General features: G+C 42.6%; 1 protein-coding gene across 7 annotated transcripts in view; it reads right to left on the reverse strand.

The window, feature by feature from the left end:
• Positions 1-17,216, reverse strand: part of ST7 (suppression of tumorigenicity 7) — a 241,517-nt gene that overhangs the window by 98,186 nt on the left and 126,115 nt on the right. For all 7 annotated transcript variants that reach the window (XM_075929169.2, XM_075929170.2, XM_075929167.2 and 4 more), the window contains exons 4-7: positions 13,033-13,087; positions 12,001-12,116; positions 10,728-10,803; positions 9,265-9,419 (exon numbers count right to left, since the gene is read on the reverse strand). In XM_075929169.2, coding sequence (XP_075785284.2) covers positions 9,265-9,419; positions 10,728-10,803; positions 12,001-12,116; positions 13,033-13,087 — 402 coding nt within the window. The remainder of the gene's footprint in view (positions 1-9,264; positions 9,420-10,727; positions 10,804-12,000; positions 12,117-13,032; positions 13,088-17,216) is intronic.

The following is a 17,216-nucleotide window of genomic DNA, read 5'->3' on the forward strand; positions in this document are numbered from 1 at the left end:
CATTAGTTACATCTGTTTTCAACATGTGTATATATGGTGTAACTAATAGGGTAAATATGTCAAACTGGAATGCCTTAAGAGTTATAATGATTGAAGAAATGGCCATGTGTATTTTCTCTTTGTGACATCAAGACAACCTTTGCATCAAGATTTTCAAAAAGGGCAGTGATTTGGGATTCCTCATGTAAGACTTCTAACAGGCTCTTTAAAGGGAAGGTGGGCAGCACTTTCTTTAATACTCAGGGCCTTTCAAGACATCTCAGTTTTCTGGAAAAGCAGCCTGTCCTTGTGGGTGTTTGGAACCAGGGTGGGCCAAAAGCCCTGAATCAGCTCTCATAAGGTCCCTGTAAGAGAGGAATGGGCAATAATTTTTGCAGGGGAACTACTTCATGAATTTTGGTACATAGTCACAGGCCGTGACTGGCAGTGTGGGACAGTGACATTGCTGCTGGGTAAGTTTCTGAGAGGAGCCATGCTCTGTTTTGTTAAGACAGGGAAAGCTGTCCTTCTTGACTCTACCCTGTCCCATCTGCAGAGATGTGTGGGATGTATGTGTGACAACTGGAATCTTAGAAACAGTGCACTGCCTCTTAAGACAGGCACTCCTCTGAGTCACTTACCATCCATGCTTCAGACTGGAGTAGCACCGCTGTAAGTCTGCCTTTCCCCAGCCCCTGCTCTGTAGAGATGGGGTACAGGCGCAGGGGAACACACTAACTTTAGTATTCCCCTCTTCCCTCCATCATCCTCCTGCCCCCACTCTGCACAGCTAGCAGGACAATTCTGGGAGCTGCTCAAATGTAGGACAGAACAAGGTGAGGGGAGGGACAATTGAGCACACACTGCTGGCTGTAAGTATGCACGTCTGCTAATCAGCTGGATGGCATGCGTGGTGGGCTGGATTCGGCCCCTGAGCCTGATTTTGCACACCCCTGCTATAAGGTATTTGGCTGGATAGCTGCAGTTCAGTGACTTCTCCCTCCACTGCTGTGCTGCTCCTGCCCTCTGCCTTGCAGCTCCTACTGGGAGCCTCCTGTTTGCTGTGAAGGGGGTGGGGGTGGGAAATGCTGTTACCAGGAAATCCGTCTCTCACCCCATCAGGCCTTCCACTCCATACCCCATTTCTGCAGGGAAGTGTTTGCAGTCACTGCCATGGGTCTATTGTGTTTCCTCCTTCCTGCCTCAGTCCATGCTACCTCTAGAGCGCAAATCTACATTAACAACATTTTAACCCTTGGAAGGTTCAGCCAAATGTTAATTTGTCATTTAATAGCAAGATATTCCTTAGGAAATATTCCACCCTCTGACTCTACCGAGCTTCACAATCATCCTTGCTGTGTACAGTATTAAACTGTTTAAAACTTATGCTGCATAAGAGGGAGTTCTCCAGATAAAGGAAGAAGCTAATACAGGACCCTTAAGGGAAGTGGTCTGTCTAGTGTGTCATTGTGTTTGTGATTTTTTTTGCTGTGTGCTGAGCTTGTGTTTGGCTGTTTTGTTTTGTTTTGTTTTGTTTTTTTTCCCTTCCCCGCCCCTCATGGAGTGTGTGCTGTGGCTGGCAGGTGGAAGCTGTGAGCTTCTAATCAGGGTTTGAAATCTAGAAGCCTCTGCTCATTGGTTGAGCTTTAATCAGGGGGTGGAGCTATCAGGCAGACCAGGGCTTTATAAACAAGTGAGTCAGCAACCAGGGGCTGTTAACATGGAGTTTGGAGAGAGAGTTGGGAAGGGAGTGAGATACACTCGCCATTCTTTAACATCTTTTCACTACACTCCTTCCCTTCAAGGAGGCATTGAATTACAACTGAGGAATCTCTCAGAAGGAAAGCAGGTATGGATGGTGATAGCTCTGCTGTGCCATGTTTGTCTTCCTCCCAGAAGAAAGAAGGGATTTCATCTGCAGTAAGTACAAGCTGGTCACCATTTTGGAAGAAAAAATTAGAAGATTGGAGGCCAAAGTATCGACCCTACATTCTATAAGAGAGGATGAAAATTTCCTCGATAGAAAGCACCGTTTAATCCTGCAGGCACAGCAGGCTGAAGAGCCAATCAGGGCAGTATAGGACAAGGAAGAAAACTGGCAGCATGTAACCTCTAGAAGGAGAAGAACGCCAACTCAGGTATCCCCCCAATTCCTGGAGATGTAAGTAACCCCTTTCAGGGTCTCTCCTCAGGCACTGCGGTGGAGAATCCTTTGGCAGGGACCTCTTAGGAAAGAAATCGGAAGGAAACACCATCTACCGGAAGGCATGGGATGCGTAGTCCTAGGGATGGGGGTTTCACGACCACCACCCCCAAAAGAAGACAGGTGGTGGTGGTCGGGGACCCTCTTCTAAGAGGGACTGAGTTATCCATTTGCTGTCCAGACCTGCAATCTCGAGAAGTGTGCTACTTACCGGGACCTCGCATTCAGGATGTGACCAAGAGTCTTCTGAAAGTGATTAGACCTTCAGGGTGTGTCTAGACTACATGCCTCCGTCGACAGAAGCATGTAGATTAGCCAGATTGGCAGAGGGAAATGAAGCCACGATTAAAATAATCGCGGCTTCATTTAAATTTAAATGGCTGCCCCGCTCTGCCGATCAGCTGTTTGTCGGCAGATCGGGGCAGTCTGGACGCGACGCGCCGACAAAGAAGCCTTTCTTGATCGGCACAGGTATGCCTCGTGAAACCAGGTTTACCTGTGCCGATCAAGAAAGGCTTCTTTGTCGGTGCGTCGCGTCCAGACTGCCCCGATCTGCCGACAAACAGCTGATCGGCAGAGTGGGGCAGCCATTTAAATTTAAATGAAGCCGCGATTATTTTAATCGCGGCTTCATTTCCCTCTGCCGATCTGGCTAATCTACATGCCTCCGTCGACGGAGGCATGTAGTTTAGACGTACCCTCAGATTGCTACTCCTTCCTGCTTCTCCATGTAGGAACTAACAATATGGCCAAGAATGACCTTGAGCGGGTCACAGCAGATTATGTAGTGCTGGGAAGAAGGATCAAGGAATTTGAAGCGGAAGTGGTGTTCTCGTCCATCCTTCCAGTTGAAGGAAAAGATCTGGGTAGGGATCGTCAAACTGAGGAAGTAAATGCATGGTTGCGCAGGTGGTGTTGGAGAGAGGGCTTTGGTTTCTTCGACTATGGGACTCTGTTACCAGCACAAGGATTGTTAGGAAGAGATGGGATCCATCTGACCAAGAGAGAAAAGAGCATCTTCGCAGGCAGGCTTGCAGACCTAGTGAGGAGGGCTTTAAAACTAGGTTCGCTGGGGGGATGGTGACCAAAGCCCTGAGGTAAGTGAGGAAGTTGGACACCAGGAAGAATCACAAGGAGGAACGAGCAACAAAGGAGGACCCCTGATTCGGATGGAGAAGGCAGGACGATCAATTGGTTATCTATGGTGTTTGTACAGCAATGCGAGAAGCCTGGGAAACGAACAGGAAGAATTAGAAGCCCTGGCCCAGTTAAAGAACTATGATTTGATTAGAATAACAGAGACTTGGTGGGATGACTCGCATGACTGGAGCACTGTCATGGAAGGGTATAAACTGTTCAGGAAGAACAGGCAGGGGAGAAAAGGAGGAGGAGTTGCATCGTATGTAAGAGAGCAGTATCATTGCTCAGAGCTCCAGTACTTAGAGGGAGAAAAGACTGTTGAGAGTCTATGGGTTAAATTTAGAGGTAGAAGCAACAGGGGTGATGTTGTGGTTGGTGTCTGCTATAGACTGCCGGATCAGGTGGATAAGGTAGACGAAGCTTTCTTTGGACAACTGAGAGAAGCTTCCAGATCACAGGTGCTGGTTCTCATGGGGTACTTTAATCACCTTGATATCTGTTGGGAGACCAATACAGAAGTACAATCCAGGAAGTTTTTGGAGAATGTTGGAGATAACTTCTTGGTACAAGTGCTGAAGGAACCGACCAAGGGCCATGCGCTGCTTGACCTGCTGCTCACAAACAGGGAGGAACTAGTAGGGGAAGCAGAGGTGGGTGACAACCTGGGAAGCAGTGATCACGAGATGGTAGATTTCAGGATCCTGACCAAAGGAAGAAAGGAGAGTAGCAAAATACACACCTTGGACTTCAGAAGAGCAGACTTTGACTCCCTCGGATAACTGATGGGCAGGATTCTCTGGGATGCTTACATGAAGGGGATAGGAGTACAGGAGAGCTGGCAGTATTTTAAAGAAGCCTTATTAAAGGCATAGGAAGAAACCATCCCGATGCGCAGCAAGAAAAGCAAATATGGTAGGCGACCAGATTGGCTTACTGGGGACATCCACGATGAGCTTAAAAACAAAAAGGAAGCTTACAAGAAGTGGAAACTTGGACAGATGACTAGGGAGGAATATAAATATATTGCTCAAGAATGCAGGGGAGTTATCAGGAAGGAGAAAGCGCAATTGGAATTTCAGCTGGCAAGGGATATGAAGGGTAACAAGAAAGGTTTCTACAGGCATGTTAGCAATAAGAGGGTAATCAGAGAGGGTGTGGGCTCTTACTGAATGAGGGAGGTAACCTAGTGACAGATGATGTGGGAAAAGCTGAAGTACTCGATGCTTTCTTTGCCTCTGTCTTCGCGGAGGTCGGCTCCCAGACAAATGCACTAGGCAACACAGTATGGGAAGGAGGTAGACAGCCCTTGGTAGGGAAAGAGTAAGTTAGGAACTATTTAGAAAAGCTAAACATACACAAATCCATTGGTCTGGATTTAAAGCATCCAAGGGTCCTGAGGGAGTTGGCAAATGTCATTGCGGAGCCTTTGGCCATTATCTTTGAAAAGTCGTGGAGATCAGAAGAGATCCCGGATGATTGGAAAAAGGCAAATGTAGTGCCCATCTTTTAAAAAGGGAAGAAGGACAATCCAGGGAACTACAGACCAGTCGGCCGTACCTCAGTCCCCAGAAAAATCATGGAGGGGATCCTCAAGGAATCTATTTTGAAGCACTTGGAAGAGGGGAAAGTGATCAGGAATAGTCAACATGGATTCACCAAGGACAAGTCATGCCTGACCAATCTGATTAGCTTCTATAATGAGGTAACTGGCTCTGTGGATATGGAAAACTCCCTAGGTAACCCATATGATATACCCTGACTTTAGAAAAGCTTTTAATACAGTCTCCCACAATATTCTTGCCAGCAAGTTAAGGAAGGTTGGATTGGATAAATGGACTGTAAGATGGATAGAAAACTGGCTAGACGGTCAGGCCCAACGGGTAGTGATCAATGGCTTGATGTCAGCTTGGAAGTTGGTTTCTAGCAGAGTGCCCCAAGGATCGGTTCTTGGACCAGTTTTGTTCAACATATTTATTAATGACCTGGATGAGGGGATGGGATTGCACCCTCAGCAAGTTTGCAGATGACACTAAGCTAGGGGCAGAGATAGATATGCTGGAGGGCAGGGATAGGGTCCAGAGTGACCTGGACAGATTAGAGGATTGGGCCAAAAGGAATCTGAGATTCAATAAGGAAAAATGCAGAGTCCTGCACTTGGGACGGAAGAATCCCAAGCATTGTTACAGGCTGGGGACCGAATGGCTAAGTAGCAGTTCAGCAGAAAAGGACTTGGGTATTACAGTTGATGGGAAGCTGGATATAAGTCAACAGTGTGCCCTTGTAGCCAAGAAGGCTAATGCATATTAGGGTGCATTAGGGGGAGCATTGCCAGCAGATCTAGAGAAGTGATTATTCCCCTTTATTCTGCTCTGGTGAGGCCACATCTGGAATACTGTGTCCAGTTCTGGGCCCCCCACTATAGAAAAGATGTGGACGTATTGCAGAGGGTCCAGCGGAGGGCGACCAAAATGATTAGGGGGCTGAAGCACATGACCTATGAGGAAAGACTGAGGGACTTGGGTTTTTTTAGTCTGCAGAAAAGAAGAGTGAGGGGGGATTTGATAGCAGCCTTTAACTTCCTGAAGGGATGTTCCAAAGAGGATGGAGAAAGGCTGTTCACAGTAGTGATGGATAGCAGAACAAGGATCAATGGTCTCAAGTTACAGTGGGGGAGGTCTAGGTTGGATATTAGGAAAAACTATTTCACTAGGAGGGTAGTGAAGCACTGGAATGGGTTACCTAGGGAGGTGGTGGAATCTCCATCCCTAGAGGTGTTTAAGTCTCGGCTTGACAAAGCCCTGGTTGGGTTGATTTTGTTGGGATTGGTCCTGCCTTTGGGATTGGGCAGGGAGCTGGACTTGATGGCCTCCTGAGGTCTCTTCCAGTTCTATGGTTCTATATACTGCCTTTTGTCTGCTGAAACCTAAGCCCCCATATTTACATTAATTCTCATGGGGAAATTGAATTCACTTAACATAGCATTTTTCAGGAACATAAATAAGCAAGGAATTACTGTATGCTTACTACATTCTTCAATAAATGGTCTTGTGAACTTTTCTTTGAAAAGTCATTATTTGCAGAAGGCCATGGGGGAAATGCTGTAGAGAAGTGTCCTTCCCCCCCCCATGAAATTCCAGTCAGCTTTTGCTGAGATACAAACTGTTAATAATTACCATATCCTCTCACTTTTGTTCCTCAGGAAAAGTTACAATCGTACTTAATAAAATGTATAATTTTTCATTTAAAATACCATAGAAAATTGCATACAAACTGCCACCCCATTTTATTTATGTTAAAAGTTAAGCACTAGTTAAGTTAGGAAATGCCAGATTAAGAGTGACTTAATTGTGGTACCTTATTTACTTGCATTATGACACAGTCTTTAATTAGATGGTCAAATATTATGTCTTCCACATAACTACTGTCTTACTCTGAGCACAGAATAGTTGCATAAAGAAGCAGAATCAAAATGCCATGGGCAGCCATAAACCGTCTGGTGACTGCAAGATTTATGGAGAGGTTAAGTGCTATTAAGTATCTATTTTCTTGAAAAATTAGCAATCATTGTGAATGTTTAATTCTAAATATTGTTTCATATTAAATACATATATAAAATAATATAATAAACTTTACAAAAAGTCTTATTTTTAGGTATAAGCTTGTTTGTGCTTTTGGGACTAAGGATCATAAGAGTTGTGTCAAAAATTCTCCTGTGAGTTCAATAGGCAATCTTCCAAATATATTAAAATGCCTAACACTATAACTTTGGTTTAGTGAAGAAGGTGAATATATCCATGTACGCCCACATTCGTATTTATGCTGTTCACGGGCTTTCTTTTAACTCTATCATAGGACAAGAATAATTTAGACCTGTTAGCTTTACAACATTTTTACATTAGCTAGCAGTGATATTTTACATATACATTTTAGGTATACGAAGCACCTAATAAACACCATGTACCTGCCATATCCACTATATGTGCTATAAATTAAGTCAATATATTAGTGCTGGGCTACTCAGTCCATTTGTTTGTGGCCTGCAAGTGCGAACCAAAACAAAAAAGTAGTCAATATAATTATCTTCTCTTGATATGTGTTTTAGTAGTTAAATTCCTCTGCTGTCATTGCTCATTAAAAGTGCTGTCATATGGGTGGAAATCAGGTAAATATTGCATTTTATTAATATCAGAAGAACTGACTTAAATGGGGCCTGTGTGTTGTGTAGTCTTGCCTTAATCTTTGTATTCATGCCCGTCAGTGTGAAAGAAGCTATTTGCATATATATTTGCAAGTATATGCAACCACATTTAAGTTGTGGCCCTTGGCATGTGCTGAGAGTATCATTGAGGCCCCCGGGGCTTCCAAAGTTGAGTAGCCCTGTGTTAGTTACTACAAAATTAGCTAAAAGGTTTGATAAACCCTAAATCTTACTACAGTATTTAATGGTTTTTTCTGTTTCTGCACAACTCATATAGGAATCTCTCAATCTATTCAGGAGCTTCAGGGGGTAGCTGAGTTAGTCTGTTACAGAAAAAAAAAACAGCAAGCAAATGGCTTGGTAGCACTTTATAGACTAACAAAACATGTAGATGGTATCATGAGCTTTCGTGGGCACAATCAATCTATTCAGTCTACCTTGTCAGTATCACTTTAGGGAATGGGTCTCAACAACGTTACCACATAATGTTCGGTTGTTATGCTCTTACAGCCAGTGAAAGACTGAGGAATGGACCAGCTTGCAAAGCACTTATTCCATCTAGACAAGATCTCTCAGTCCTACCACCAAGTTTATTCATTTGTCTCTTAGCAGCCACTGACAATGTAGCCCTACATTTTCACATAATCAGAGAATACTAGAACTGGAAGGGACCTCGAGAAGTCGAGTCCAGTCCCCTGCCCTCATGGCAGGACCTAGTACTGTCTACACCATTCCTTGATAGACATTTATCTAACCTGCTCTTAAATATCTCCAGAGATGGAGATTCCACAGCCTCCCTAGGCAACTTATTCCAGTGTTTAGCCACCCTGACAGTTAGGTAGTTTTTCCCTAATGTCCAACCTAAACCTCCTAGCTACAGTTTGTACCCATTGCTTCTTGTTTTATCTTCAGAGGCCAAGGAGAACAATTTTTCTCCCTCCCCTTTGTGACACCCTTTTAGATACCTGAAAACCACTATAATGTCCCCTCTTAATCTTCTTTTTTCGAAACTAAACAAGCCCAATTCTTTCATTCTTCCTTCATAAGTCATGTCTTTAATCATTCGTGTTGCTCTTCTCTGGACCTTCTCCAATTTCTCCACGTCTTTTCTGAAATGTGGTGCCCAGAACTGGACACTATACTCCAACTGAGGCCTAATCAGCACAGAGTAGAGCGGAAGAATGACTTCTCGTGTCTTGCTCACAGCACACCTGTTAATGTGTTTTCAAAGTGACTAATGATTTTGAGTGCTTCACCTGCTTTTCAAAAGTTGGGTAGTCAGCACATACTCGGTATTAGGCCTCTAAGACATTTTACACCTAAAATGTCTATAATTTTTGAAAATGCAGGCCATAGTGACAGTATGATTTTTCTTGTATGTGCTGCCCATTTCCAGGTGTGACTGAGAAAATGTCAGATGACAAATGATGACTTATATCCTTATTCTGTTGCTGAGATTATGAGAAAACAAGGCAAAAAACAATGAAAGAGTATATAAAGACTCAGATCAAATTCCAACCATTGTTTAAAATGTTCCCTTTTTTTCATTGCCTTGTACCTTGCGTACTCACTTACACCTGTGTAATGGCACAATGTCATTCTACTCTCATTTTACAGAGATATAAATGGCTACACTAAGTGCAAGGGAAAGGAGAACATCAAGCTTGAATAAAAAGATGCCTAGCACACTGAAGAAATTCTCCTCTTAAGCTTTAGATTTATTAGATCTTTCAAAGAGTCTTACTGTGTTGGGCTTCATACTGAGCCCCATGATGCTGTAACTGCTGGCTACGCCTGTAACAGCCCTCTCCTGCTTTCAGAGCCTGCTTAAACAGCTTCTCTGCCTCCACAATAGTTGTTGCTTCCTCTTCAGCCAAGAGAATATAAGCAGTGGCACACCTGCCAATGAGATCAATGACAGAAAACAATCATTCATGAGAAGGCACAGTCAGCCGTAGCTATCAAACAAAGACATGAGGACTGGCAAGGATATAACAAATATATAAGACAGTGGGTTTAGTGCAGGTTCCTTTTTGATAAATCTGTGTAAAGCGATGACATAAGTGGTCAGATTCTACATTCTAAATTTTACTACTGGAATAGTCCCAATGAAACTAATAGAAGCGGTCCGTAAAACAAAAGTAATGCCTTATATAAGTAAGGGTAGCTGGATCAGTTCCTGACATCATTGTGTCAGTCACACACAAGACATGCCTAATACAGGCAGAAAAGAGTCATCAATCTTCAGGTCTAGTTCACAAGACCATCATCAGATGGGTGGAAAAAAAATAGATTCTCTTGGACATGTGGTTTCATATACATTTGTATAGATCACATTTAGGCTTATTTTTTACCACTCATGCTCCTGGTCAGCAAGAAAATTCCTGTTTGGGAATTAACTATTCCTTTCCTCCTTACTGATAATGAACATTAAGTAACTATTATTAAGACAGTAAGTTTACTTTACTTTGGAATGCAAAACTACTTAGGGCAGATACTTGAGTAGCATCATTCTCTTTTCATACACTTGCAGCACTTGTATAGCTTGTCATGCCAAGAAAATGTTACTGAACTGGTCTCCTAGAACTGGTCTCCTAGAAATCTATGATTTTTCACAGAAAATATATATTGAACTCATGGGCAATAAAAATCTCACAGACTTGCATCTTTTTTACACAATATGAAATAAATAGCTCCTTTGTTCTTGTCTCCATCCCCAATTCCAGTAGGGAACTATCTGGAGCCCCCTCTCCTCTGCCAAATACACACATCATTCATGATGAAGTAACATGTTTAATATTTCAACATGCCAATATAGGGGCCTGACCCAAAACTCTCTGACATCAATAGGAAGCCCCTCATTGGCCTTTAGATCAGCATTTGTCTGCTGCAGCAGCAAGTGCCAAAGGGGACATGCCACACAAAGAGATAAGAAAGAAATGACCAGCTATCAGGAAATCCATTGTGGGCACCTGGCACTTATCTCCTGCAGCTTTTCCCAGCACTTTTACCCTCCCATGAGGTCCACTTTTATAAATGCGGAGCTCTTACAACATACAGCTTTGGCTTTTCTCCCAGTATGCAGGTCTTTTTGCAACAGGTAAATAATTATGAATAAAAATCTTTGTGGCAAAACTCAATGCCCTAAGCTACTATGCAGTGGATTTTTAAATGACAGGAAATATTTCTAATGTTATTGTCACTTACTCGTTCAACTCCAAGGCTTCATGTGCTGCAGAAATTCTGGCTTGCGGGTTTCTCTCTCGCCAGGCTTTTTGCATTACTATTCAATAAAATAAAGCAAAACGGTGGCATGTCAGTCACAGCAGCATTAGCAAGGAGAATTGACTGCACAACAATAACTCGATTAATTGCTTTCAGCCTGACTCACTGCTGAGCATTTCACAAACCAGGAGGTTCAGCCAGTCACTCAAAAGACACAATCAATTTCAGTCGCTCTCCTCAACTCCTATGGTTAATCTTTCATTTAATTAAACCTATGTTTACAGCTAAATTTGGAGCAGGGCATGTTCATGAACAGAGCTGCACTGTTGGACTAACGGGGAAGAAGAAAACATAGGCGACCCTCTTCTTCCCACAAGGGTGCAAGAAGGTGAGGCGTCCTGGGAGCCTTGACCCCCACCACCACCCTATGGCCCTTGACCAGATCTATAAATTAGGCCCATCAACCCTTCTGTCACTATGGAACGGTGGCTGGGTCAAATTAGAATGCGTCTCCTTGCACCTCCTAGGCCATTGATCCGTCTCTCTCTCTCTCTCTCTCTCTCTCTCTTATACAAACACACCCTTCGCCATCCTTCCAGTGTCCGTGGGCACTGGGAACCTCTGGTCTATAGGAAGGTGGCAGGATTGAATCTGGGCTTTCGGTGCTTCCTGGGGAAATGAAAATGCAGAAAAAGGATGGATTTTGGGTTCCCAGATCTGCCTGGCCCCTAATAGGGATGGTGCTCTTCAGCCTGACTCCTCTCTGGGTAAGAATCTGGGACTGGGGATAGGGTGGGGAGACGATGGGGGAGGGGCTCAGGATCTGTATGTCATTGTTTTGCATCACAAAGCACATTATCTAATGCATTCTTCAAGAAATATTTAACACAGTTTTAGAATCTCTTGCATGAAAGTAGGTTATCAACAGTTTCCATTGCTCCCTACAGCTTCCAGTTTCAATGGGTCAGTGAAACATAGGGCTGAGTTCTACTTCATTTAGATGACTGTAGCATCTGTGTAAATGAGGGTTGTGTTTGACCCAGTGCATCAATTGGCATTGCAGCAGACAGTATAATCATTTCATAATTATGTGTTTAATAATCTGATTCCACAAGTTCCAATATTTTACTCAGGGAAGTATCACCGAAATATGTCTTTGCTAATGTATCTGAGGGAATTGATCCCTGAAGACAAATTTCTGCTGACCCCAGTTGAAAACTTTCATTAAACACACAGAAAAAATACATTTTCTTACTGGCATCTGCAGGCCGTAAATGATCTGTGTCACATGTAAAGAACGTTTGATGATCCTGCGCTGAAAGATTCATATCATAGTAGGTCAAAGGTTCTCTTCCTGTCACCCACATATACCTGCAAAAGTGCCAACAAAGTCAGACACTGATTGGATAAGAAGACACACATACAGCACATCTACACTCAACGGGAATCCTACAAATGAGAGATGGACATGATCTACTGGTTCTTCCATTTCACCTCCCTACAAATGCATAATTGTTCTCTACAGTGCATTGTCTTATACTTTGAAAGAGCTATCATAGTTATACTTAGGCCAGTGTTTCTCAAAGTGGTCCACAAAACCACTTTGAGAAAGCTGCTAACTGGCACACTGATGTTTTTATTTACCAGCACCATGGCCACGAAGCCTTGCAGTTCCCATTGACTTCAGTTCATCATTTGCTGGCAAGAGGAGCCGTGGGAAGTGGCAGCCTGGCCCATGATGCTTTCCATGGCTCCCCTTGGCAGCAAATGCTGAACCGGAGCCAATGGGAGCCATGAGGCTCAACAGCCATGGCGTCATTAGATAAACAAACTGGTATGAAAAGTTAGCAGCTTTCTCAAAGTGGTTTCGTGGATCACATTGAGAAACACTGACTTAGGCTAATCAGCATCTTAAAAAATACACACTGGAAATGAATATAGACCTATTCAAAAGTTAAGACCCATGGAAGCTAACTACAACCCTCTTGATTACTCTGTTACTATCAATTTGAAAAGAACTACCACCATATTGTTAAGAAGTACTAGACATTTTAAAAATTTAGATTTTGTAGGTGTTCTAACAATATAGCAAACTGCAGAATCACTGGGCTCTTGGATATGGAGCTAAATCCCTTCCCATTCAAAAACATTTATCATGTAGAAAACACAAGTTGAAAACTTGAAGCATGAGAATGTTGTCGAAAAGGTAATTTGCTTGGTATTTAGACTGTTCTCTATGTGCTTCTTGGGGCTATGCTACTGCACAACAAACTCCTGTGACACTTACCTGTTATACTCAGCTCCTCTAAATAGGTTTAATGGATTTCGCCACACTTTGCATTCTGTCACAAGGAAACACAGAAATATACATCAATTAACCTCCTCAAAATTACAACTCAATATGGACATTCATCAGAAAACTATCACGGTATCTGCTTTTATTTCCCATGCAACCAAATAGCAAAATAATGCCATGAAGACACAGGTAAATATATCTTTCTTCCCATTCTATCCCTTTCAAACAATCATTTTCTTACAATTTAGGGTTAAAAAATTATAGCATTCGAAAAAACAACCTCTAACTAAGCTCCAAATGGAAGATTAGAACAATTGTTCTGATTACTGCCAGGTTTCACATTTACCATAATGAGTGAGGGGCAGAGGGGGAGGATCATATCTTGGATTATTGTGTTGAAAAATCCTGTAATTAACTGTGTCCCCATGGATTTGTTATTTCCAAAGGGAAACTTCATTGTCTAGTCATTGTTGTAAATCACTGAGAATCTCAGCTACAATTGGCTGCTTTAATTTTCTTCAGCATTTGAAATAACCCCCCTCCCTAGATATCTGTGGCACCAGCTGCTGACCTTGCTTGACTTGTATCCACCCCAGGATTGACAAGGGATGCTAAGATTGATTGGCAGTGGAAAGTTCATGGCTCAGGCTTGGGAACACTAAAAGAGTTTCATATGTTTTGCTCCTCTTACACAAAAATAAAATAAAATTATAAGTTGCCCAGATTCATATCCAAATCCATCTCACCAGCAGGGACACATAAGAAAATCCCCAACAACAATATCATTTAGAACAGAGTTTACAAGATTAATAGCATTCAGTTCCTAAAGCTTTTCGAACACAAAATTGTCATCCTGGTTTCATTTGCACAAGTTTTACACCAGTGGAACTCTGCTGATTTCTACAGAAGCACTCCTGATTTACTCCAAAGAAAGTGAGACCAGAATCAGACCCAGTATTCACAACTAAAGATCCAGAAATGCACTGTTTGTCAGCTTATAATTTTGCTGCAAACCATTTGTTGTAATACACATCATGCAAGTGACAGCAAACCTTCTACCTTGTTTTGCCAGCATTACTGGAACATGACCTGTTATCAGTCTACTTTTCATCACAATCAAATGTCAACCAGAACATTTTCTGCTATGAAATGCTAATGCCATCATGTCAATTCACCAGGATCTCACTGCAGAAAAAGTATGATGCTAAATTGCCCTGGTATCTAACGGGCACCTCTAGATAGGCCTGATCCTGAGACATAATGAAGAGTCACCTATTCTGTCACAATGAGAAAAAGAGAGACAAGATGAAGGATATTAGAGAGACAAGCTGGATGAGGTAATATCTTTTACTGGTCCAACTTCTGTTGGCGAGAAAGACCAGATAAAAGCTGGTCCAGTAAAAGATATTTCCTCAGCCAGCTTGTCTCTCTAATATCCTGGGAGTGGTGGGGCTATAACAACATTGCATACACACTATCAGAAATAGATATAGAGCATGAGAGTCAAGCAGGGATATTTTTTCATGTCCTCCATTGCTAGGGGCCAGGGCTGCATGGGAAGAGGCATTGGAATGGCAGGCAAAGAAAACCTACTGCAGAAATTTGCAGCAATTCCTTTGGCAGTCTGAGAAATGGAATTGCAGGTGGTCAACAGCTCCCAGGATCAGCTCCTAATGGCAAAACATATGTGTAAGGCTTAGTGATGTGGCAAACGGTAGGAGCTTAGAGGGAGCAAAAACACGGGTGGAGAAAAACGTAGTTGTGGGAGACCCCTTTTTACCTTCCTCCTGTTTTGTTACCAATGAGTTATTAGCCACAAGTTGTCTTGTTTCAGGCAGGTAAGGCATCTAGGTAAATCACTGCAATTACATCCTTGCCAGAAGAGGTTATGGAATGGAGATCAGAGACAGAAAGCCAAACAAAGGGAAGTGAGCTGTTACTTGAGTATGTAAGAGGTGTTGGATATTTCTGGTCTCCTGACCTGGAATTAATGTAATTATTGTTGCTCTGTTTTTGTAACAGGTATTTTAAAACTCATAAAATATATGTACATTTAATGAAATATTTATGTTTTAAAACAGAGAGGTGTAACTTAGAGCAGCCTTGAAAATCGCCTTTGCACCCCCCGAGGCTGGCTTGAACTGTACGGTAACTTAGAATGGTCCAGAAGCTGCTTCATACTGGCCTTTTAAGCTACCTTTCCACCAAGCAATGTCAGGGCACACCAAGGTGTTACATGACTACATTTGCCATTACCCTTCCATCCCTCTGGTTTCTGTGCTGAGTAGAGCTCAGTCAGACCAGAAGACTAGTCTCACCTAGGCAGCAAAAGGGAATGGCTGCCAGGGAGTCCTTATGTGTTTTTTGTTTTGGATGAAGTCCCTACAAATTTAACCCCCCCGTGAAAGCTCATCATCTAATAAACCATCTTGTTAGTCTTTAAAGTGCTACATAGTCCTGTATTTTGTTTCAGCTACACCAGACTAACACGGCTACATTTCTATCACTGCTCCCTCAGGAGAGAGGTAGGTCCTCTCCAGCCCTGAGCCCATCTGAGCCACATTATCCTCAACTGTGGTTCTACCTTGCAGAAGCATCTGAGCTTGAATTTGGCCTGTGGTGATGGAAGGGAGGAGTTCTACTGTATTTTAGTCCAAAACAGACTCTTCTTAGATTACATCACTTGTAAGGAAAGATTTTATTGTAATAAAATTCTCACCTCAATATTACATTCTGTTAGCAAAACACTGTAACTTGCTACAATGAAGACAACCCTATAAGAATTCATTATTCATTGTCGTCTAAATCATTACAGCAGCGAGCTAAGGTCAGAAGCCCATACTCCTGCAGCAGCAGAGGTGCTTGATCAGTTTCCAGACACCTTAAAGTATGGCTGGAGAGGGTGACTGTTTGCCATGCTTGTCTCCAGTGATTAATACAAAATATAATTTTTCAAATCAGAGTAAGAATTAAGATAAAATCAGGCATCTCAGTCCCTGAAGAATAATTAAATGGTCCTGTTACTCTGATTGCAATAAGGCAGTTAACATTGGCTTGATGACTGTGATGTCATTCTTTCTGCTTGATTGCTTAACTTTAAAGTTATTGGACTACATCACTGGGTGCATAAGTCAGAACACCTGGTTGGGATAGTCCAAGAGGGGGGAAAAGGTGTTTTACCTCCTTTCTAATCTGCCCCATCTGGGAGCAGCTGAGCACCAGTTTGGCTGGTTATGTAAGATGTTCCCTTTTGTTTCTATCTTTGCATCACCTCATAACAGAGGCTGAATAGAATTGCCATACTCATAGTAGTTTGACGACGGATATCTGTTACACTCCAATAAACAAATGCCGGCATAAGAAATCAGAGGGGAATCCAACATAAAACAGACATCGTGAGCCATTTAGATTTAGAAATGAGGAGTGAATATCTCTATTTTGATTTACAATATCCTGGAAAGCACATTGTATAACTGGATATTGACAGATCACAGTATTGTCCCAATTACTAAATAACTAGCGAGGTCTCACTGAAGAGTATTCTGTCTTTTCAGGCTCTCACTCTACAGTGAAGTTGGGAGTACTGATTTATTTCACAGGGTATCATCGCCGTGCAGTGATCCGGAAGGATTATATGATAGCATTATTAAGGAAGTCAGGATCTAATGCACAGTCACAGAATCATAGCAATATAGAGTAGAAGGGATCTTGAGAGGTCATCAAGTCCACATTCCTAAAATGAGGCAAAACCAAATAAACTAGACCATCCATGGCAGGTATTTGTCCAGCCTGTTTTTTAAAACTTCCAATGGTTTCCAAACCGTCCCTTAACTGCCTATTCCAGAACTTAACTGCCCTTACAACTAGAATATCAGACCAAAATCTCCCTTGCTGCAGATTAAGCTGAAATTTTTGTTGCTGCTGGTTAACCCTACTTTCAGTGGACATGGAGAACAACAGATTACTGTCCATCCAATACTTTCCATGCTGCTTCCCCACTGCTAGAGACTTTCACGGATGCACAGCTACAAATCACAGTGTGGACACAGTCTGCTTGTCTTTGTGGCATGCTGCTACATGTGTAGTGCCTGTACCCTACATGACACTGCCAGTGTGGACAAGGCCTAGTGTATAGGTGCTGAACAGCAAGACGAGGTCACAACAGTTACATGTGC

The sequence above is a fragment of the Pelodiscus sinensis genome, chromosome 1, assembly GCF_052426305.1.
Source record: "Pelodiscus sinensis isolate ZL-2025 chromosome 1, ASM5242630v1, whole genome shotgun sequence".
NCBI lineage: Eukaryota > Metazoa > Chordata > Testudines > Trionychidae > Pelodiscus > Pelodiscus sinensis.